The 23907-nt window shown below is 44.4% G+C and overlaps 1 protein-coding gene and 2 long non-coding RNA genes across 3 annotated transcripts; all 3 read left to right on the top strand.

Moving 5' to 3' along the window:
• The first annotated feature begins 589 nt into the window (after window positions 1-589).
• Window positions 590-3736, top strand: LOC136507938 (uncharacterized). The gene is made up of 8 exons (XR_010771794.1): window positions 590-989; window positions 1235-1310; window positions 1520-1617; window positions 1920-1995; window positions 3023-3103; window positions 3199-3312; window positions 3434-3487; window positions 3671-3736. It is a non-coding gene; the product is annotated as an uncharacterized lncRNA (long non-coding RNA).
• A 425-nt stretch (window positions 3737-4161) lies between these two features.
• LOC136507931 (uncharacterized) lies at window positions 4162-6671 on the top strand. The gene is made up of 4 exons (XR_010771791.1): window positions 4162-4253; window positions 5329-5440; window positions 6224-6279; window positions 6569-6671. It is a non-coding gene; the product is annotated as an uncharacterized lncRNA (long non-coding RNA).
• An 807-nt stretch (window positions 6672-7478) lies between these two features.
• Window positions 7479-14160, top strand: LOC136469426 (UDP-glycosyltransferase 92A1-like). Its single transcript, XM_066467627.1, has 2 exons — window positions 7479-7949; window positions 13675-14160. The coding sequence occupies exons 1-2, from the start codon at window positions 7479-7481 to the stop codon at window positions 14158-14160; spliced, it is 957 nt and encodes a 318-aa protein (XP_066323724.1).
• Window positions 14161-23907: the final 9747 nt, after the last annotated feature.

Raw genomic sequence — 23907 nt, 5'->3', positions numbered from 1 at the left:
AAGTAAGTTTTTTCTTTTTTAATTGTTTCTTGCATCCAGCTCAGCTAGCGATTTGTACGAGCTGTTGGGGACGCCTAAAGCATGCAAGCGCCAAACGGCACAGGCGTCGGGCGTGCGTGCATATCAATATATTAATAGATGTATATATCAATATATTAATAAATAAATAGATATAGATACAGATACTCGCAAAAAAAATAGATATAGATATGGATAGAGCTATAGAAATAGAAAATGTTACAAAACAAGATTTTTTTTTCTGTTTCTAGTAGATGCTAAAGCATGCAAGCGCCAAACGGCACAGGCGTCGGGCACGCGTGCATGTCAATTTACCTAGACAAGCCCGCGGTGACTCCAAGAAGGAGACACCGTCCACGTCGCTCCAATTAATTCCGGCCGTTCGATCTTGTGATGGACGGCCCCGATTTTTTGAAGCCAATTCCTCCTGAAGCGGCTGCTCGCGCTTCTTGTTGGATTCTTTGGCTCCTACCCTGCTTCTCGGCGTCTCATTCGAAATCAGAAAACCAAATAAATACTCCAACTTCTATTTCTTCTTCCAGATCCTCCTTCCCGATAGTTCTATGTTCTTCCCGACCCCGACGCTCTCCCGCCCCGTAGCGCCTCCACCCTTGCCGCCGCCTCCGCCCCTTCCTCCCTCCTTCTCCCTCTCCCTCTCCCTCTCCCTCTCTCCCGGCGTCGCGGCGTGCCTGCCGGGCCCGGGCGCCGCCCCGCGCGGGGCGCTGCCTGGGCGACGGCCCCGCCGGTTTGGTGCGCGGCGCGGCGGCGCGCGTGAACCCCGGCGGCGGCGGTCCGCCGCCACGGCGCGGTGCTAGCAACCACCGTCGGTGGCCGCCAGCGTGCTTGCCCCACGGCGCTGGCTGGTCTCGCCGGTCCGCGTCTGCTCCACGAAACCCTAACTGACGCCCGCCGCTGCACTGCGAACTGCTCTTGGAGTTTGAGGGATTGATTCCATTCGTTCAAGAACACAGGTGCTTGCTCCTAATCTCCGTCCCCATCTCTCTATCTATTATGCACTGATGAACATATCAATATATTCGCTCCTTTTGTTGCAAGGGGAACACGTACTATTCAGGTGTGTGCGTGGTGTTTGGCCAGCGAACATTGTGGCCATTTCCCCCTTTTTTTATATCTTTTTTTAGATTGGCACTGATCTAGGTCTTCGCCAGTTATTCCGAGCTGCAATCGGGTGTTCTGAGATGAACCAATTCTGCAGGTCAAAAGCTGGAGAAGATGGTGTACGAGTCATGCCCACTGCGAGTGGTTTTCTTGGCGATTCATCTATGATATATGTAAGATTGGCAACCTCTTATTTGGCTCTCCTTATCTTGCCAAGATTGGCCATTGCAAGTGCATTAGAATTTTCATATATCCACTATAATTGCCTATTTACTTTGGGGAGCTGATATCCAGTACATTAAAACTGCAGCCTGGGGAATCTGAGTGGGATGATGAGTTTGACATTTATATGTTTCTGAATTCTGATTCGGTTCCTTCTCAGCCTGCTTGCTAGGCGGTTGATGCTTCTGAAAATAATAAAGTTGACGAGGATACTGAAATAAAAGCACTTATATTGATACATCCGCCCTTCACTTATAGGTGAGTAACCTACTGGATTAGACACCCCCTATTTAGACCATATTCACAGAGTTCCCAGGTCAGTGAGGTCGAAGAACATGGTACACTACTTGCTAGAAGCTTTTACTCGGCCAGGTCAAAATGAACCCGCGAACCCGGGTCTAGGACGACGTTCCCGAGTCGAGGGTCCATGCCTTCGACCCTGCTTTCTGTGACCGCACTGGGTGCCAACTGATAGATCTGTCGCTCTTACTATGCCAGTGTAATGCTAATCAAATATTGGTTCTACAATAACAATCTAATTGGGTGGTTGATGCTTTCAGCCAAATCCCTGATGGTTCTGGTTCTGGAAGAGACTATGGTAGAGGGATCGGTGGCAGAAGGCTGGCCGTCACTTTGGTAATGCTCTGTGCCCTTTTTTCGACTAAAGAGTTAGATCTTGAGGTATTATTAGAATATATCTTTGTGACAAAAATGCTATATCCACCTTTGTAACATGGATATTCTTTTCAAGTCATTTACAGCCGACTCAGGTTTGTGAGAATTTTTAAATTGAGTTTACATAGTACATGCAAACGCGAATGATTGTATATGAATTAGTATTGTTAGTTTCCTACAGGATTTCTCCAGGAAGTTATTCCCTCACCAACATTAATTGTTTTTACAGTTTGTTCTGCTCTACAGCATAGCCCCATCAAGTTTGATATTACAGTCTGTAATCAGTCACCAATCAAAGACTCCACAAACCTTTGATTAGCACAGAGCAGCTACAGCAGTGCATAGCATCGGTTGAACACCGAACAAGTTCTTGTAGCCTATTCTTTTCATCGCAAATTTGCCAGGTGTTATGAAAAAAATAGAATGCAAGAAATTGTTCAGTGTTCACCTGATGCAATGCACTGATTTTAGTCCAAATCCCGCTCCACGCATCATTACACGCTGACACAACACCCTAGCCTTCCCTATTTTCAGGTTCTCAAACCAAACATATTTTTTTATGCCGCAGACTGATGAGAAGAATCCCCCTTGCTCTTACCATCTCAAACCACATCGTCAGAGACTTAACAAGTTCTTCCCCCATTTATACCTCACTCTGTTTTCAGTTATATACATTATCACAGACAATTGGAATGCCGAAACTATATGAATATTAAGTTGCACTGCACTGCGTGTGTTTAGATTGTAGTGAACAACCGTACTTTTCCTAGAATATATATGTCCAGTTTTAGCTAAAGAGAATGAAGAACCCATTTGGAATTAACAACCTGGACATAATTAGTTGTACTCGATTAGCAGCAGCCCTTGATGTTTGCTAGAACACAGTGTCCTTCCCCGGCTTTTATCCTTTTAGTTTGTGCTTGAGCGGTTGAGCCTAAAGGCCACTCAGTTAAGATGTGCTACATTCTAAATCATCCCTTTTACTTAGAGACAACAACAGCGGCTTCCCAGGAATCCAGCATCCGCCACCATCACAGCAGCCTCCGAAAAAAGAAACTCAACTGCTTCAGTATGTATTTCATTTCACCATGTTATTTTCTATGCAAATAATTGAATAGAAATGTTTGCATTTTCAGCTTTGCGCTTCGTTTTCCATTTTTCCAGTATGCAGGGTGCAACAGCAGGATGGCAGCCACAAAAGCAGCCTCCCAATTTGTTGCTCCACTACAAGTGCCCACACCATATTTCTTGATCGCTACAAAACCGGAGGCTCCTTCTGTAAGATTTTGTAAACTAACATTTTCTGCTATTTTGAGATATATATACTATCATGCCCAGACTAGCAATTTCACGCAGATTAGATTTGCCATCTAAGTTCTAGCATATTTGGTTTTTTCAGATGTTGCAAAAATACTGGTTCTCGATTGTTACTCATCTTAGCTCATATCTGGATGTGAGTCATCTTAGCTCATGAAATAGAGTTTACAATTTCCTTATGAAATTTGTTTCCGCATAGCCTTTTTTGTTGACCATATGTTAATGCCAATGATGCTAGAAACAAATATCTTTTTTCTGAAAGCCTGACCATATTTCCATGCTATTGCTATTTTCCTTTTTTTCACATGTCAATGGCAAGGATGCTGGAAACAAATATCTTGGAGACCAATGAGATAGTTTCCTTTATCCTCTGCTTCATTTGTCGCAGGCATATTTGTAAACACTATTGTTAGCATGTTCTTGCAGCCCCCTTCTCCATAAAAGGTATGATGTTGTCTCAGAATAATGGTGCTCCTTTTATAATATAGTTCTTAATTAATTTTAGATGGAAGAAGGAAGTACCTATTGTTTTTTGCGTCTACCAATACTTGCCTTTTACTTTATTAGTAATCTGTCCTATATTGTTATTCCAATTTAATGTTCATGCTTTGGTACTCTGTTTTTTTCTTCCCTCTTCCAGAGTCCTTTTGGATTTTGTAACCAGGTGTTGCATCGTTGGAGTTTTTTAGACAACTCAGCTTGATGTCCATTTTGGTAATGGCCCTAAGCTTAGTAGTTAGTCATCCTTATATGAGTATAATTTTTTTTAATTTACTTGCCCAACCATCTAAGGGTCTGATGATCTACACAGCTATCCCATGTGCAGTGGCAATCAGCGACCAGTTGGACCAGGGGAATGTGCACGGAATCGGTTTGCATCTGTACTGATTGGTGGTTGAATTGTAAGCTATTGTTAAATTACAGTCATTATCTATAGCTTTCAGTTTGATTCAAAAAAAATTTGGCCAAATCTATTGTCGTGTTGGTGTGTGAAGAATGCTTCTATTTTCCTGTTGGTGTGTGGCCTAATATTTTTTGGTGACCCAAAAGTTTTGCAAGATGTGTAAATTACTATTGTATATGCTAGGAATTCTTGACAATATATGGTTACCAGGGGCTATAAGAAATTTACGCATGCTAAGATTCTTTGGAAGCATAATCTGATCTAATCTTTAGTTTTTTTCCTAGCAGCAGTCAGCAATGATGCGCCTACACATTGTGTGATGCTGTTATATGAATTACTTTGTCAAAAAATGCAACTGTGCATCCTCCTGTTTAGTTCGTTATTTCTGTCTTACATATACATTCTGCATCTTCCTATCTAGCGTGTGGCTTCAAGAGTTTATATCCTTTGTTTGAAAATAATCCGTTCTGCTTCAGTTCATAGCTTATTTTGCTGTTCATAACTTATTTTCATTTTTGCATCGTGTATTCCATTGCGATATTGAAAATTCCAATTTTGACCACCGTAATGTTATTCTGCAATTTGCAACGAGATTTAGTTATGTAACTATGTATTTGAGCTGTCAACTTTATTTAATCCAATATGGACAATAACGATGAAATATTTTGCACTTGATTAGAGGTTATTGGTTTATTGGATGCCATCCCTTTCTACTCCCCCTTTAATCAGACTATGGATAAATGTAAAAAAAAATGGGAAAAACATGCCTCTTGGGTTTGAGATTTCCCCGCATAGGTTGTTTTGTTACAAATGCCCAGCACTGCTTAGCTTTGTTGAAAAAACCACGCATCACCGTATAGTGCCTTATGTATTTAGGTTCATATGTTCTGCTCTCTTGATTTCTATCTTATTAACAACTGACGTGGTCAACAAAAAAAATTTAGGGAAGGGGATGTCAAGGTTAAAGATATATCCAGTGGTTGCATTTCCTTTTGTAGTTATTAAGTCTAGCTGACATCGAAATGTTCTTTGCTCCTGTGATTTCCATCCATTCTCTCTTATTATTGTTGCAGGCACACAGCCTAAACCCTATTGACTGCCCCTCTATTTTCCTTACGTGCATTCAATCAGATAACAAGTAAGAGGTGAAAAAGGGCTCAGCGTGCATTCAAACTGAATGGACAGGTGAAGAGCTTGACTCTGGAATGCTTCTAAACTGTTTTTTTATTCATTTCGGTTACTTATTGATGAAGATAGAGATTAGCACAACTCAGGTTTCATGCGATCTGTGAACTGTGATGGATACGGAGTTACAGACCATTTATTTTCAGTTTCGTTTGTCAGTATCGAAGATGCAAGTTGCTTTCAATTTTGCTTTTCCCCTTGACTTATAGTCCTTGTACGGCCTTGGTTGCTTTTTCTCTCCTATTTGTGGCTTCCCACTGCTGATTTCACAGATGAATATGCAAACCATACCATGCTGCTGTTTATCATGATTATACCTTTATGTTCGGTCTTAACTAATGACATGCTCTGTTGCGACATATTGTCTTTCTTCTTTTTTAAGTGTCTTCCTCTACTGTGTCAAGTTCTTTCCCTGTCTGTCTCAAACTGAAATTTCTGCATAGTTGAAAAATAGGCCAGCAGATTGACAGATTGAAGAAATAATGTCTGCTTTCTGTAGTTGCCATGAAGTCCCATTTTTCTTATTTTTGGTTTCAGCCAAAACTCTTTTGAAGATAAAAGCAAGGATGTCATAGAAATGGAAACAGGGGAAGCCTATGGAATCATACTGAATGTTGTGCTGAAATGAGTTGGGAACAAGTATTTTTTGTCACTATGTCACCCAGTCATACAAGGTAGACTAGCCAGATGAAACGTGACAACCTCTTTTTATAGTTCTAATTTCAGATGACCTATACATATATGGTACTGCTTATAGTTTTTCTAAAACTGAAGTTCGTGCAGGTTACTTCAACAATACCTTTGAATTCAGCATGCGTGCCTGCTGCTTCGACAACCAGGTGAGGTTCTATTTGAGATAATTGTTTATTTAGTTCTATCTCACATTGATGAGGATTCCTGCACTTCTGATGTCTTTGTGTTGTATTTTCCTGAAGTGCTTAGAGGCGTGTCCTCATATTGTCACTTCATGCCATGATCCACATATATTCCTACTCCTTGTTCTTTAAATTGCACCGATTACAGCTCTCCAAAGATAGGGACTTAGTTTACTCATTACCCTTATTATATTGTGCTGTTCAAGGTTACCTTCTCTGCCCACCTTATTGTTTCTATATGTTTCTTTTCCAGATTCTTATTTAGCTGCTCTTGACCTCCTTTTTGAAGGTGTCATGGCTACAATCTCTTATATGTACCTGACATGCATTATTCCGGTTGCCTTGACATGTTAGACCTCCCTTTATGTCGCGGATCACTCCAATGCTCGCAGTTCTAAACTCATCAGAAATAACATCTCATATGCACTGAAGTTTTGGAAGGACAATGCGCTACGACCACGCATATATCAATCCATGCATTTAAGGATGTTTAGCATCAACTAATACTATATGCCTGTGTAATATTCCTCCACCTTCATGATCTACCACATGAATTACATATGTATCTTATATATAGTATCAATATATACCTCTCCTTACATTTTGAACATCAGATTGAATCGCAAATAATCCCATAATCTATATTTGCAACACCGACAGACTTCATATTGAAAATTTTCCATATGCCTGAACATGCGCGCGATGGCGCGCTCCCTTGCCTGCATAGGCAGCTTAGCATATGTACATATAGTAGACATTAGCTCCTGTTGCGTAATTACATCAGCGCTACCGTCACTGCTTTGCCTGCACCCAGATGCATAAAGCTAGCAGCTGTTGTGAATTGTTATGTAAGATCTGCAGACCGGACCTATGCGGTTAAAATGGACCATTACAGCACTTATCAGACCTATCGATGTAATATAATCATATGCAATGTGCTCGTGCTACGAGCCTGAGTATTTGTCGTGTCAGTGCGCGTCAATGGGCTCATTTTGGGAAAGTTTATGTCAACGTTGAATCCTGCGCTGCATCTTAAGCTGCCTGTTGACGCGCGCAATGGCGCGCGCAACGTACTAGTATATATACACATGTAGTCACCAGCGGACTCACAGAACACACCACACCAGCAGGCCATTCACGTCTCGGACAAGCAGCTTGTTGCAATGGGTCCCGAGCAACAAGAGCGCGGTAGTGGCCACCTCCTGCTCTTCCCATTCCTGGTGCAAGGCCACCTCATCCCGTTCCTCAACCTAGCCAAGCGCTTAGAGAGCCTCGGGCAGCGTGGTGGCAGCGGCCAACACCGTCTCGCGATCACCATCGTCAGCACGCCTCGCAATGTGGTAGGGCTGCGGCGCGCGCTGCCGGCCAGATCGTCCATCCACTTCGCCGAGCTGCCGTTCTCGCCGTCGGACCGTGGCCTGCCACCCGACGCCGAGAGCGCCGATGACGTGCCCCTCCATGCCTTCCCCACTTTCTCCATCGCGACGGAGCTGCTCCGGCCATCATTCAAGAAGCTCCTGATTGAGCTCGCGGGGAGAGAAGGGCGCGGGAACGTGTGCGTCCTCACGGACATGTTCCTAGGCTGGACGGCCGAGATCACCCACGCCCTGATCAGGGGCGTCCAGCCTAATAGGGTTGGTGGGCCCCCATCGCACAGCGCCATATAAGGAGGAGGTGGGGCCACTGGAGAGGGTTACGAGGTTCGCCGCCACCAGTCACCCCACCGTCCTAACTCTAACCGATCAGGGAGGCGCTGCCAGCGACGGGAAGTTTCACCGGCGTCGCCACTGCTTCCTCGCCACCGGGACCGAAGCCATGGCGCACTCCTTCTCCTCCAAGAACGTAGACGATCAGATGCTCCCACATACCTCTCTTCTCTCTCTCTGCATCCATGTGTTCTAGTTCTTTCATACCGAATGGAAGTCAAAATACCCACTGATCTACACCTAGTTCATCCCTAAAGAACTCTAACAATGGTATCGGAGCTAGTTTGGTTGTAGATCTAGCTCGGGGTAGTATCAGATTTGAGCAATTAGAAAGAGGAGATTTTGATCTCGAATCAAAACCAAAAGAAAATCGAATTGGGTTAACCCTAACCTTAACCTAACCCAAGAAGAACGGAGGAAACAGGGGCCTACCTGGGGCTTACCTGTCACGAACGACCGCCGGTGCGCGGGAAGAACAGTCACGCCGCCGCTCTCGCCGGTGCGCGGAATAGAGCCGAGCCGTCGCTCGTTACTGTGCATGCGGGCTCGGGCTCAGGGCGCAGCCACAAGGCCACTCGACGGCGGCGCGCTCAGCCTAGGGCTAGCGTGCGAGTCGGCAAAGGGCCCCACCACCGCACCGCCACCTTCTCTCATTTCTCCAGCCGCCATGGGTGTCCACTGCTGCTCGCTGTGGCGCTAGAACAGAGGAGAAGGGGAAAGGGTAGAGAAAGGATGGAAGGGGAGCTGCCGCGGGACATACTCCGGGGCTCCATCCCCTCACCGTCGCCGGGGGCTGCCGCGGCCATGCGCTCGTAGCGGTGGCTGCGCGTGCGAGAGAGAAGGGAACGAAGGAAATGAGAAGTTAGGGTTTGAAGGAGAGGCTACCGATGGGGTTTTGCTCCTCCGATAGGCGAGGACAACCGTCGGATCGCGTTGAACGGACGAGATCGCTCGGACTGACTTTTGGCCCAGGCGGGGTGCTCAAATCCTGGCCCAGGCCCAGGTTACGGCCTGGACGCGGGGAGGGTTTTGCTATCGCGGCTAGGCCGTGCGCCGCTGGGCCGAGGAGCAGCAGCCCCTTGCTGGGCTGGCCTGCCGAGCCGCTACAGGCCGAGCTGAGAGCGCAAGCAGGCCGAAAACACAGTAATGATTTTGAATTTTGGTTATTCTTTTTCAGAAGTAAATTTTAAAGAATTATGTATAGTTTTGATCTCTATTCAATTCGAACCAACGGGAGAATTGGTTTAGAGAGTAAAAAAGTACAGTAAAATGCTTCTGAAAAGTAGATAAAGAAATTTTGTCAAGTTTCCGCTGCAAAGTTAAAGTTTGTTGTCTTCTTATTAAATTCGAACCAACGGGAGAATTTAATTTGAAGAAAAGTTATAGTTATTCAGTAAATGATGAAAAGTTTATCCTCCAGTTAAAATTGGAACCAACTGAAATTTTTTTAATTGAAGCAATAGTCGGTTTATAGTTAAGATGAATTATAATATTGTTATTTTCTGACCAACATTGATGATAACAATATTATAAGTTTATTTCTGAGTTTAAGTTTAAAATTAAATTATGGTATTGTTATTTTCTGACCAACGTTGATGATAACAATATTATAATTCTATGAGTTTTATGTTTAAAGTTTAAATCTCTGATGAATTTTGCATCAAAGTGACCAATTTTTTAGAGAATAGATAAAGATCAAGGAATGCTCTTAAACTAGAGAAATGTATTTTCATGTTTCCGCTGCAATGAAGTTGATTGTCTTCTAATTAAATTCGAACCAACGGGAGAATTTAATTTTGAGGAGCAGTTCTATGTTTTCAAGATTATTGTGTTTCTATACGTTAATTCTATTTCTACTCAACGGTGATGTGGAATTAATGTAGAAGAATGATGTTTTATTCTATTTCTGCCCAATGATGATATAAAATAGAACATAAAGATTTCAAAGTTTAATGAGCATTATTGTTGAATATTTTTCCAGACAAAAGACCTCCATGCTTTCATTCTTGAAGGCAGTAAGAGAAATGAGTTGGGTACTTGTGACTCAGATGATGAAATGTCCAAGGGCAAGTTATGTATAAAAGAATGCCATTGCTTAAGGGACTGTGTTCTTTTTAAAGAATGGCTTGAAAAGAAAAGAGCTAAAGGATATTGATCCAAGAAAAGGAGATAGAGCAATAAGAGTTTGTTTAATAAATGTAATAAGTAACATGCATGTTTAATTTGACCAACGTCAGATTAAGCATGTGTGTTAAAGAGTATTATGATTTGGCATTTATGTCCGTTCAAGAGAATTATCTCGTATGGCGGGAAAAAGTTTGTGATAGTACCCGCGTGGCGGGAAAAGTTTGAGAAAATACCCGCATGGCGGGGTAAAGTTGGCATAGTACTTATGTTAACCAATCCTGCATGGCGGGGGAGTTTTGGTATAGTACTTATCCCGCATGGCGAGAGAAGGATGTGATGACTCATGTGCTCTAAGTGTATCCCGCACATGGAGAGAAGTTTGGGGTAGCTCTTATGCTATCCTAGTATTGACCGTACACTCTGATTGTGTCATGGTCATTAAGTACTCAATGAGTTTAAGAACAAAAGAAAGCTGTATGTGAACCAAAAGATAAGAATGATATGCAAGCGTGACTTGCAGAAGTGTTGATAATAATAGACTATGTTGAGTTTTGAAGTGAAATGAGAAAAATGCACTCACATACGAATTAAGAAATAACTTTGTTTGCATGATGTAATCATGTGGATGAAGTAATTAATCAAAGTTTCCTCATTCATAAGAGTTCTGAATGTTTTTCAAAATTATGGTAGAAAAGTTCATACCACATTTCGAGGGAGAGAAATGTGAGATTAATTAAGAAAGACAATTAAGAAAGATACTTCCCCATACTTCAGATAATACAATGCATACTATGCATCGAAGGTAAGAGTGATCTATAAAAGATGAATGTGATCGTCGGGGGAGTAAGACGGTCATAATAATGATACTCCTAAAGTAAAGAAATAGCTAAATTCCTAGACCTTTTATAGTTCCGATAGGAAGATAGCATAGTCAGCTAGTATTCATACTGGACGAGTTAAGAGTTATCAAGGTGGTGCTAAACGCGCCATATGAGTTATAATAGATTAAACCCAAATAAGAAATTTGAAGATACACCATCTTTACACAAGATGGAGTAATCTGGGGAGCATGGTATGTAGATACCTAAGACTTGAATAGAAGTGGGATTGCATGCCCACTCTAGTGTTTAAGAGCAACAAATTGCTTAATACCTGTTGATGTTGTATGACATATACAACACCTGTTGTTAGCTCTTCAAGCAGATGAATAAGTAAACAAGGATCTTGTAATACAGGAGCCTATAGAACAATTGCCTTTTGGCAATGAAGAGCAACAATAGCCCTATATGAAAGAAGTGCCATGAGGCCCTAATAGGTCTCAAAGAATAAGAAAATCAGTTATTTCTGGTGACTAAGAAGTCAATGTTAAGAAAGGAATTTAAATAGAGGGTGATTCCACCTTATTTGAAGAAGCCATGAGAGACGTTCACTCGTCTAAATGGCAAGAAGCAAAGGAAGATGAAATGAAATCAATAAATACCAACGATGTTTGAGACTTAGAAGAAATTCCTAATAGAACCAAAACAGTAGGCTATAATGGGTCTGCAAGACAAATGTGACTCCAAAGGGAATATGAAAAATTATAAAGCACCACTTGTGGTGAACTAATGTACACAAAGAGAAGGAATAGATTATAATGAGCATGCAAGGATTCTTTTAGAATCATAATGGCGTTAGTGGCACATTACGATTTAGAGTTACGTCAGAAGGATGTAAAAACACATTCATCAACGGGGATTTATATGGAAAAGTTTACATGGCACAACTCAAAAGGTTTTGTCGTAAAAGGAAAAGAACATAAGTGATGTTGCCTGAAGAAATCCATTTATGGATTAAAGCAAGCTTCAAGACAGTGGTACTTGAAGTTTGACAGTACAATAAGAAAGTTTAGGTTTAAAGAGAATGTAGAGAACAATTGCATTTATGCAAAGTTTAAACATGTGAAATTTATTTTCCTAATCCTGCATGTGGGTAGCACCTTGCTCGCTAGTAGTGGTGTTAATCTACTGTTGGAGAAGAAGCAGTTCTTGTCCTCAAGTTTCAATGAGAATGATCTTGGTAAAGCGTCATTCGTTCTAGGAATTGGAACTTACCGAGACAAAAGAAAAAGAGGTATTAGAACTATCTCAAGTGTATACTTAGAGAAGACTCTAAAGAAATAAAGTATATATGTGAGTAAGCCTACGCCTGTTCCTATAGTAAAGGGTAATAGTTTTGGGAACTTCCAGTGTTCCAAGAACCAATGTGAGATCGATCAAAAGGACGTCATATATGCTTCAGCTGTTGAAAGCTTAATGAATGCTTATAAGTAAGAACTTACCCAGACATAGTTCATGTATCCAGATTGTTTTGGCAGAAGTCCAGTCCAGATATAGATCACTAGAATGGAGTTAAGATGTCTTGCAATTGTGCAAAGTTTTATAGGCCTTATGGTGAGTAAGAAAGAATAAGTACTCTTAAATAGTTGTTGGTACAAATGTTAAATTTTGGTGAGATGTTTAGTGAAACCCACATAGTAGCTAACACTCGTAGTTAGAGTTTTATTGTGGAAAAGCTCCAAAGAAACAGTTGTGGTGTCATCAAAGATAAATACCCATAGTATAGCTTGTTATGAGGCTTAAGGACAGGCGAAATGGTTAAGAGAACTTACACCCGGAATTGATAATGGTATACAACAACAATAACCATTTAAGTAGTTTCCTCCTATGACAACGAGTCAAGTGTGCTGCCAAACACATTGACATTAAATTATACGTTGTAAAGGAGAAAGTCTGGAATCATACTAAAAGTATTGAATATATAAGTAACAAGCAAGTGCTTGCGGATCCACGTATAAAAGGCTTACCACCCAGTGTGTTCAGAGAGCACACAGTCGACATGGGTTTACGGGAAAGCCTATGATTTTCGGACAATAAAGGGCCCAAAGTTAAAGAATCTATTTCAGAACAGAGACGTGTATTGTACCTGTTAAATCTATCGGCAATTGACCGTGACGATGAAGCATGTTCTATGCACTAATCTGTGATGGAATGGTGAAAGAAATAAGTATAAAGTTTAAGTCTAAAGTTTAAGAGATATGTTGAGATCAAGGGGGAGAATGTTAGGTTGATCTCCATCAAGTTGGCCCAACTTGGGCCTTTGATCCACGCCCTAATCAGGGGCGTCCAGCCTAATAGGGTTGGTGGGCCCCTGTCGCACAGTGACATATAAAGAGGAGGTGGGGGCCACTGGAGAGGGTTACGAGGTTCACCGCCACCAGTCACCCCACCGTCCTAACCCTAACCGATCAGGGAGGCGCTGCCAGCGACGGGAAGTTTCACTGGCGTCGCCACTGCTTCCTCGCCACCAGGACCGAAGCCATGGCGCACTCCTTCTCCTCCAAGGACGCAGACGGTCAGATGCTCCCACATACCTCTCTTCTCTCTCTCTCTCTGCATCCATGTGTTCTAGTTCTTTCATACCGAATGGAAGTCAAAATACCCACTGATCTACACCTAGTTTATCCCTAAAGAACTCTAATACGCAGGGGTTCCATGCTGAGTGGCTCCCCGACGACTTTGAGGAGCGGGTCGCGGCGGCGAGGCAGGGCATGGTGGTGCGCGGGTGGGCGCGGCAGGTGCGCATCCTGGCGCACGCGTCCACGGGCGCGTTCCTGAGCCACTGCGGGTGGAACTCGGTGCTGGAGAGCCTGTGGCACGGCATGCCGGTGGTTGGCTGGCCGCTCCTCGGCGACCAACTGTTCGATTCCCGCGTGTTGGTGGAGCTCGGTGTCGGCGTGGAGGTGGCGTCCGGGAGGTTCTTCGGCGGGCTGGGCAGCAAGGGGTGGGAGCGCGTCAGGGACGTCGTGGAGATGGTGCTCGGGGACGGCGACAAGGCCAAGGACATGCGTCGGAAGGCTACCGAGATGAAGAAACTGGCGCGTGCGGCCGTCGGAGCCGCAGACGGGGACAGCGAGGGCAAGGGCTTGTCCGTGCTCGCCATGGAGCGCCTCGTCGATAGCGCCTTCGACTGATCATGGCAAATTTGTCATTTGGGACACAAATAAATTTTGCAGGGACATCATGTTCCAAACAAGGAGCTTAGTTGTCAGTATATGCAGCTTTAATACAGTCCTACAAACACTGTTATATAGATTGCGGTGTTGTACTTTATCGTTGTATGAACTTAGTATAATAATAACGGTGTGCCTACTTGTCACCGGTTTTCCGTACCAGCATGACAACAAGCAAGCCCGAAGTCTTGTACATTTGGTTTACGTCCAGAGTCCAGACCATGCCATAGCTCGACACAGCTAAGATTAGCCTCCGTTTGCTTTGCGACCAAAGCTGCAGCAATGTGTGGCGTGCCGCATTCACCAAGACAGCACATAGTGTATTTTCTCTCCTCTTATCGCCAAAAGTATTTTTTTAGAAAAAGGGTTGGATTTCATTAAAATAGAAGTTTTACATCTAGCCCCCTGACAAGGCACTCCTAAAAGAAAGAAAATTACAAATGAATTCACTGAAGGAGCACCCAGAGACCGTCGCCGTCGCCGACCGTTGTTGCCACAAGCCAGATCTTCCCCACCTCCCGCAATGAAGAAGACCCAGGATGAAGTTCATGGCCGGATCCCGAATCGACGAAGAGTCAACTTTTAAGAAGGCCATCAGTAGCACACCGAAAGCATGTAGTTTATCCGTTGAACGCTAAGGCCAAACCTCGATTTCACCAGGATCAGACGCCGATCGCCTCACCGGCCAACCCCAGCCGATAAGCAACTGACCCGCAAGGGGGATCGAAGAACACCAACCCGTGCAAACGAGAAGGTGGAGAAGTAACATCACAAGGCAATTCCACTCGACGCCGCAACCATCATAATCACCTTGAAGGGTCAAAACAATCCTCCAGGCTCCACCAACCACGTCGAGGGCTATGGTGCTAGTGCCGCCACTGACGATATGGGCACGAACGGTGTAGTGAAGCTCACAAAGGATACGAACACCAACACAGAAGAAAACATTGAAGAAAACATCGCTGGTGCCGATCCCTCTGCATATAACACCATCATCGTGCACCACACGTACAACAACAGCCACCCAGCCCCAACCACTTCCGACATAGGAGTCCAAAAGGAAACAAAAGAGTCCCGACAAGCATCCCACCAGGAACAAATCCAACCCTAACATTATTCTTGGGAAGAACAGGAGCCAAGGTACAGAACCAAGCACGTCGATGACGCCGTCGCCGGAACCATCGACATTGCCCAATCCGCCTTGGGAGGAGAAGATCCACACCACAACCATGCTGAAGAGAACGAGGAAAAGCCCACAACAGACATGGATGGGAAAGAAAACTAACATAGCTCCTAAAAAACACATACTAGAGCTAAGTATATACACCCATACCTCAACTCCTCGGTTCCCCACAGCTCCAAGGCCAAGAAGGCCACCGGAGGCGCAGGGAACCAGCAAGGATGAGCCGGATCGAAGGAACTCCCTTTTCATCGCTACAGTAGCGAGCGAAGGAGGAAGAAGACTCCGGAGAGGACGGGAGGCGACTAGCCGTGGTTGGCTCTACTAGGATTGTCGCCAAAAGTATATGGCGTAGCTTTTGCTCGCCGCACATGTGGCGTTGCTCGATGTTGGTTGTGGCCACTTCAGGTCTAGAACCAAACAGGGCCCTAGAGCCGTAGCGCGACAGTGCGAGTTTTGGTTCGTGCCATGGCATCGTCTCTAACGAAAATATTACTATGAAAGGATACACTATGCGCTGTGGGACATAGTCCCCGGGAACCCTGCAAGGAAAGGCGAAGACCTGGTCTGACTATAACTCTCCGTATGTAATTCTAGTAACATTGCTACCTTATAATCCTACTATGACTCCTTTATTGTAACCGACAGGAAGACTTTGCCTCTTGGATTATATAAAATGAGGGAAGGGCTTCCTATAGACAACAGACGTGTAACAATCAATCATACACAACACCCAACGCGAAGGCATCACACGCCTAACTGGACTAGGTTATTACGCTATTACAGTGGCCTGAACCAGTATAAATAGTTGTCTTTGCGTTTACCGCCGAGTTCTGCATACGGGCAACCCTAACAACGACAACTGACGTGTTAAATAGGGACTTTCGGCGCAATTGGGATCAAGAGTTCGAGAGACCTCAGAATCAACACATGTTCCTGGCGACAGCCCTGTGCGTCCAACAACTCGTACATGCTGCCGTTGGGAAGTTGCTCGTACAGCAGGACGCAGGAGGCTCGCCGCGCCGTCCGATCTCGAGATAGTGCACAAGCGCGTAACCACGTTCACGTGCCGGATCGTGTTCAGGCCCGCACCTCAAGTCGGAATTCTTCGGCCGATGATTCCCGCGCGGACCGAAGCTCGCGCAGTCGCGCCGAACGGTACCGACGTAGCAGCTACGTATATGGGCCGTATGGGCTTTTTTCTCTCTCTTTCGTGTATATAAGCCAGCGAGGAAGTTTGCTTGATTAGCCTGTACTGTGAACACACAAGAGCGTGTATATGTGTCTATATACATAGACTTAATTTACTTTTTCTTTTTAATTTATTTATATTTCCTTATTCTTCTCATTTCTTTTCTCATTTTCCATTTTCATGCTTTATTTATTTTTTATTTTTATTTTTGTTCTATTTTATTTGTTTTTTATTATTCTTTTCTTTTTTATAATTTTATCTCTCTTTTATTTCTTTTTCATTTTTTATTTCTTTTTCCTTTTCTTTCCTTCCCTTTTCTTATTATTTTTCTTTCCTTGCTTCAATTTATTTTTTCATTTTCGTTTCATGTGATTTTCCTTATTCTTTTCATTTTATATGTTTTTTAGTAATTTTTTTTACTATAATTAATTGTTTTGTCTGTTTTATTATTTTACTTTATTTTTATATTTTGTTCCTTTTGTTTTTCCTTCTTTTTTTCTTTTCTCTTGTGTTATATAGATTTTTTTCTTTTCCATTTTACCCTAATTAATTATTTTTTATATTACTTATTTTGTATTCTATATGAGATGCTACGATGTTCATGTAGTATATATGTGGTGTTCGATGATGTTTTTTTGCGACGTTCACGTGGTATATACATGTCATGTTCTATGATGTATTTTTTATGATCTGGGATATATTTTTGTGATGTTTACGTGGTATACACGTGAAGTTTTATAATGTATTTTTGTGATATTCACGTGATATACATGTTATTTTCTATGATGTATTTTGTGATATTTACGTAGTATACGTGCGATGTTCTATTATGTTTTTTTTATGTTCACATGGTAGACATGTGATGTTCACATATACATATGATGTTCACGTAGTATACATGGGATGTTCTATGATGTTTTTTGTGATGTTCACGTAGTATACATGTGATGTTCTATAATTTATTTTTTGCGATGTTCACGTAGTACACATGCGATGTTTTATGATGCAATCTATGATGTTCACGTAATATACATATGATGTTCTATGATGCATTTTGTAATTTTCATGCATCATATATGTCATGTCATATGTGTATTTTGTGATGTTTACATATTATACATGTGATGCTCTATAATGTTTTTTAGGATGTTCTATAATGTTTTTTGTGATGTTCACGTGGTATAAATGTGATGTTCTATGATGTATTTTTGTGATGTTCATGTGTATACATGTGATTGTCGATGTTTCACCACCGATAGCCTGCCACGGGGGTACCTGGGGCAGTATGTTCGGGCTTCGGCGTATGCCGAACTCAATGGTTAACGCAAGAGACAGCCGATTTATCCTGGTTCAGGCCCTCGATCGTAGATCGAGTAATAACCTTACGTCCAGTCGGCCTTAGCTTTTGCGTTGGATTGATTGTCAAGTGTTGTGTTGTACAATTGTTCTCTCTGCCTCAGGAGCCCTGCCCTCCTTTATATAGTCAGGAGGCCAGAGTCCTAGTCGGTTTACAATGAGATTTCCTGGTAGGATTACTTAATAGTTCTACTACTAAGATTACATGGGAAGAATCCTAGTTGGACTAGATCTTCTCTCTCCCTTGCGGGGTATCCTGTGGGTCCCGCATCGACAAGCCCCCGAGCACTTCATGGTTGAGCTCCGAAAGTCTCGCTTTGCTCTTTCAAGTCTTGTTGAGTAGGAACAAAAAGTCATCCGAGGGCTTTCTGGAGTGAAACCTTGTAGCGCTTCTTGGGATCTTCGAGTGGTGAGTGCTTTTTGAAAAAAGTACATCCATCTGGTTGTAGCCCCCGAGCCTCTTGCTATTTGGAACAAGGAGCTGGAGGATCTTGTCTTAAAGTTGCTCTGATTGTTCGTTGAAGTTTTATGAAAAAAGAACTCGAACATGGCTCGTTCCGGGTTCTTTTTGTCGTAATGTCTTGAAGTGGTCTGCGTTGAGGAAGTCTTTTGGTGACGTGCGCTTTTTTGAAGAAAAAGTGCACTCACTGAGTGTAGCCCCCGAGCCTCTTGCTATTTGGAACAAAAAGTTGGAGGGTCTTAATCCTTTATGTTGTTTTAAAATTTGTGTTCTGAAGTAGTTCCCGAGACTTGGATTATTTCATCATCCGAGTAGTTACGCGGCATGCAGCCTCCGAGCTTATGTTCGGGTTCTTTTTGGTTGGTTGCAATTTTTCATAAAAATTACACTCACTGAGTGTAGCCCCCGAGCCTCTTGCTTTTGCTTTGCAAAAGTTGGAGGGTCCAGATTCTTGTCTTCAAAAAATTCTGTGGTTATGTATCCTGCTTTCTCTGAGTTCTTCTCTTTTAGAAAAGAGGTTGGATGAAGAGTCTTGATGTGTCCTGTATTCTTGGTCCTTTGTCTTTGGTTCCGAGCCTCCGGGAGTAGTTGAAAATGAAGGCCGAGCTCCCTAGCTTAGTGTTGATTAAGCTATGATGCTGGCCGAGCCCCCGAGCGTATATCCGTGTTGTTTTGTTCAGGAAGAACTCGGATGCGAGGTCTTGGCGTATTCTTTTGATAGTCTGCTGTTGTCAGATGTAGTTGTGTGGTGGTGGTTGAGTGTAAATGCCTTTTGTTCACGGGTTGTACTATGCTAGTATATTCTTCCGAATATGCCCGTCTTCGAGTACTGTTTCTTCTCGCCTGAGTCATCCATTATTGAGTCCTGTCTTTTCACTGTGTCCTTTGTTAGGCTTATTTCGTTGGTACTCCTGGTCCATGTGCGCCGATCCTTTGGCCTATAAATACTGTCCCGGAGTGCTTGTTTTCATCCATTGGACATTCTGTTGAAACCTTCGCGGTTGTGAACATGGTAGTTTGTGAAGTAGAGCAGCCCCCGGGCGTATTTTGTAGTTCCTGTGTTTCTTGTCATAGCTGGAGGAAGTCTTGTGATAGGGATTAGAGGTTGGCTAATCCCGCGACAGCATTGTGCCAGGTTGTACGTGGTGGTAGTTGGAGGAAGTCTTGTGATGTGGGCTTCATTCCTTCATCCGGCAGTTCTGGGTTGATCCTCGTCGCCTGTCTTGAGACCGTCCGGTGCAGATCAACACCATATCCAGCATCACATCGGTCTTGGGTAGACAGATGCCCGCCGGCCTTCTCTGCTCCATGTTGCCCTGCCGTGCTGCCGATTTCCGCCTTGGATGCACTGCGTCCGTCCTTTGAAGAAAACAGTGTAGCTGATGGCGGTCTGTCCTTCTAAGTAGCAATTTGGGACACGTAGTCGTTCCAGAGCCTAGTCGTGTCCGTGTTCCTCTTTGCTACTTTGCTTTTCGTGGTGCCGAGTTCGTTGGGTCTTGTAAGATTTGTAATCTTCTATTTTTGAAGTCGCTTGTAATGTAGCGAATCTTGTCTTCTGAGTTGTCTTTGACTTTTCTGTTGTGATCCCTGTCGTTCATGAGACTACCGAGTTCTTTCTTACATAACCGGGTTCTTTTGTTCCTCGTGAGGTAGCCCTTTCTTTCTTCTTGGTTCAACGAGTTGTTCTTGTGGTTATCTGATAACCCTACTATGGTGCTGTGCGGATAAGTCTGAAATCTGCCTGTTGGTTTGTACCGTTGTGTGGATTCGTGCCCTTCGTCGTTTTAGCTGCGTCGGTAAATGGACCGTTGCGTTCCCACGCTGTGCTTTAACGGGCCTTATGGGCCGTTTGTATCACTGAGAAATCTATTTAAAGACCTTTTATCTTCCTTTCCCTTGTCGCCCAGCTCTTGCCTTTAAACCCTAGTTCTCAGAAACCCGCCGCCGCCATTGTCGCCATCGCCCGAGCACCATCATTCTAGCTTCATCCTCCTTAGCGCCTTTTTTTGCTTCCGCCAGTTCATGGGAAAGAAGAAGACTGCGAGCAAGTCTCAGGCGACCTTCGTGGACGAGGAGTCATCCTTGTCTTTGATTGAAAACCAGGAGTTCGTGGCCATGAGGGCAGCTCAGAAGGTTTGGCCGGCTCCAACAACCAGCGAAGACCAGCTGCGCGAGCTCGTTAGTGATGGCTTGATCTAAAGCAAAGTCATCGCTGAATGGAGAGTTCCGGGCGAGCATCGGGTTCCGGCCGCGGGTCCTGGTGAGATTGTCCTTTTTGTTTCTTTTGTCCGCGCTAGACTTTGTCTTCCTGCTTCCGCCTTCCTTCATCAGTTTCTTGGTTATTTCGGGGTTAGTCTGAACCATTTAACCCCCAATGCCGTTCTCCATCTTTCTGTTTTTGTTCACCTTTGTGAAGCCTTCCTTAGGATCCCTCCTTCTCTATCTCTTTTTCGCTTTTTCTTTCGCCTGAAACCTCAACCCCGCCGTGAGGAAACCGGTGCCCTCGGCGGTTGCGGGATTCAGTTTCGCCAGGGTCTCAAAATTAAGTTTTTTGATTATGACCTGGTCGATTCTGTCAAAGATTGGCGTGCCAAGTGGTTTTATGCTGCCAATTTGATCCCTTCTCTTGTCGTTCACTCCGGATCCGGTCCTGTGGTGAATGACCGATGGGACAAGAAGCTTGAGTCACCTGCTAAGATTCAAGCGATCCAGCCACTCCTTGATAGGATTAGCATGCTGAAACAATAGGGTTTGACCGGCTTTGGTATTGTTTCAAGTTTCCTTCGTCGCCGGGTTCAGCCCCTGAAAGAGCGGGAACATCTCGGCTTTGAGTATTCTGGGGCCAAGGATCCTTCACGCATGGTCCCAGCTCTTGAGCTGACCAGTGAGGAGGTACTCGAGCGCCTTCAGAAGATGCTGAAAGGAGTGAGCGTCATTCCTCCTGCCATCTCTGAGTTCTCGGCCATCAACCCGCCCCTAGCTGTGAGTTGTCTATCTTTTTTATTTGAGTTCTTTATGTACTCTTGCTGCGTCCGTTCTTGCTTAGCTTTTCCTTGTCTCAGTGTTTTGTCTTTTTTCGCAGGAGCTTGGGCGGAACTTTGTCGATCCGATCCCCCTTGATGTTCTTCCTACCGTGGCGGAGACTGGGGATCGTCTAGCTGGTACTTCTACAATTAGTAAGTCTCAAACTTTTACAGCCCTTCCTGGGGTTTCTTTCAGATTTGTTGATGTATATGAAGAGTATGTTCCTCGTCTAGTCCCTCGCGGTCCTCACAGTGTCCCGAAGAGGGGGCGAATGGACGGGTCTTCATCTGGCTTGCCTGTCTCCAAGAAGCCTCGCAAACCAAGTACTCCCTCAGGTACTCCAGTTGTTGCTAGCATGCTCTTAGGTGAGCACATTTAATACTCTTTGTTCTTTTATTTTCATGTTTCTCTCTTGAACCGAGTACTTTTCATCTCTTTTTCAGCAGGTGCTCTGGTTTCGTTGGCTGAGGAAGAAGAGGATGATGAAGTCCCCCTCATCATGCGGCGGTGAGTTGTTTTTCATATTCTTGTTGCATTGAATTTCTCCTCTTTGTTTTGAATTTTAGTCTTGAACTTTTTCGAAGTAATCGGAGGTCGGGTGTGAGTTCTTCCGAGGCTCTCGCGCCGACTTCTTCTGAAGCTCCGGGGTCGAGTTCTTTGGTTGCCTCTGTCCCGAGCTATACCGCTCCTTCGGTGCGGAGTTCTTCCACGGCTCTAGCCCCGGCTTCTTCCGCGGCTCCGTTGTCAGCTGTCCCGCTCCCGTCGCCGGGTGGCGGGGACATCTTCGCCATCGTGGTTCCCCCTGCGAGGCTTTCTCTTGGCTTCGCGAAGAAAAAAGTAGTCGGGTGAGTAGATTCTAACTTTATCTTTTTGGCTTTTATCTTCCTTCCTCTGGTTCTTATTGGTGCTTCCTTTTATCACTTTTCAGTGTTTCGTCTTCTCTAATTTCTTCATCGACTTCTTCTCTGCCTCCCGCCGTGCCAACGAGTTCTGAGCCTCGAGACTCACAACATTCTGTTGATGAAGTCGCGGCGGGGGCTTCAGAGCTACCTGGTGGAGTCGTGGACTTGGTTGCTCCGGAGGTAACTATGGCCGTCGCGCCGGGTCCTTCTAGGGGTTTGGCTCCGGCTTCCCTGGAGGTTGCTTTGGTCGTTCCTCCTTCGCCCCAGCCGGCCTCTCTTTCCCCTTCTCTTGCCTCCGGCGGCCCCTCCTTGTCCGATGACGTGGTGCAACAGTTCGATGCCACTCATCGGTTATCGGAGCTGACCGCAGCCTGGGGGAGCTTGTCGACCCTCGTGACTTCTTTTGGTGAAAAGCTCCAGGTAAGTTTTTACTGCCACTCCTCTTTTGCATGTTTGTTTTTCTTCTATCCTTACGCCTTGTTTCTCTTTGCCTCTTTCTGCTCAGTCTTTTTCTCGTGATCATTCTGGCTTCTTTTTCTCATCTAAAAATGAGAGGAAGTTGTCTTCGGAGGTGGACGCTCTGAAAGCTGATCTTGACCTCCTCCGGGCTGAGTTGGAGATGGAGCGTCAAATGTACCAAAAGGAGGAGAAAGCCCTTCGCGCCCGGGTAGTGGAGACGGAGAAATAGAGAGATGCTGCGGTGGAGTCTGCGAGGAATGAAAGCAAAGGTGCTGCGGGTTCTGCCTGTTTCTTCTTGTATTTTGACTTCTTTTTCTGCTGACTTGTTCTTGGGTGTCCTGCCTAGCTCTCCGAGTTGAGAAGCAGAAGCTCTCGGAGAGTATTGATGAAATGAGGGCCCTTGTCCGTTCTAGTCATAATAGAGCTGAGGAGGTAATTACTCATGCTGAGGAAGAACTCGCCCTTGCTAAGCTGATTAGGCGCAGAGCTGACAGAGATCTTGTGCAGGCCCAAAAAACTATTGAAAACTTGTCCAGGAAGCTGGCGACGGCTACTGAGAATTGGAATGCTTTGTGGAAATCTTTTCGTTCAGTAGCCGATGTCCTCCGGACTTCGGCGGATGACGGGCAATCTTGGGCGCAGTTCATTCCCCGGATTCCAACTCGTTTCCAAGAGTTCGCGAAGAGGTGTGCTCAAGTATGTACCAAGAATGTGCTGGCCTAGGTCCGGGTCCTTGCTCCAGAGGTGCCTCTCTCCAAGATAGCAGAAGAAGCTGAAAGCCAAGAATATCTTGACGCCGTTGAAAGGATGGAGCCTGAGGTCAAAGATCTAGCCAGTAGGGTTGTAGATAGTCTAAATATTGACATTTCCCTTTCTGATGACAACGCCTGACTCGATTGAGCATCCCCTTGTAATATTACACTCCTTTTGAAATGAAGATTCTTTATTTTTGTTGATGTATTCTTTGCCTGGGTGCGGTTGAAGTTATTTGACTTGCTGAGTACCTTGTCCTGTTCCCGTCTCTGCTCCGTAAAACAACTCTGTGCTTTATTCTGACGAGGCCCCTCGATTTGTCGAGTACTTTTCTTTTCTTTCTCCCTTGTGATCCGTCGAGTGCTTTGTCCATGCTATGACT

The sequence above is a fragment of the Miscanthus floridulus genome, chromosome 1 (genome assembly GCF_019320115.1).
Source record: "Miscanthus floridulus cultivar M001 chromosome 1, ASM1932011v1, whole genome shotgun sequence".
Taxonomy (NCBI): domain Eukaryota; kingdom Viridiplantae; phylum Streptophyta; class Magnoliopsida; order Poales; family Poaceae; genus Miscanthus; species Miscanthus floridulus.
Note: the sequence above shows the minus strand (reverse complement) of the source record. Positions and strands in the feature narration are given on the sequence as shown.

Coding starts and splice junctions, on each gene's coding strand:
- LOC136469426 (XM_066467627.1), top strand. CDS start 7,479: ATGGGTCCCGAGCAACAAGAGCGCGGTAGTGGCCACCTCCTGCTCTTC. Junction 7,950..13,674: donor GGGGCGTCCAGCCTAATAGG/GTTGGTGGGCCC, acceptor TCTAATACGCAG/GGGTTCCATGCTGAGTGGCT.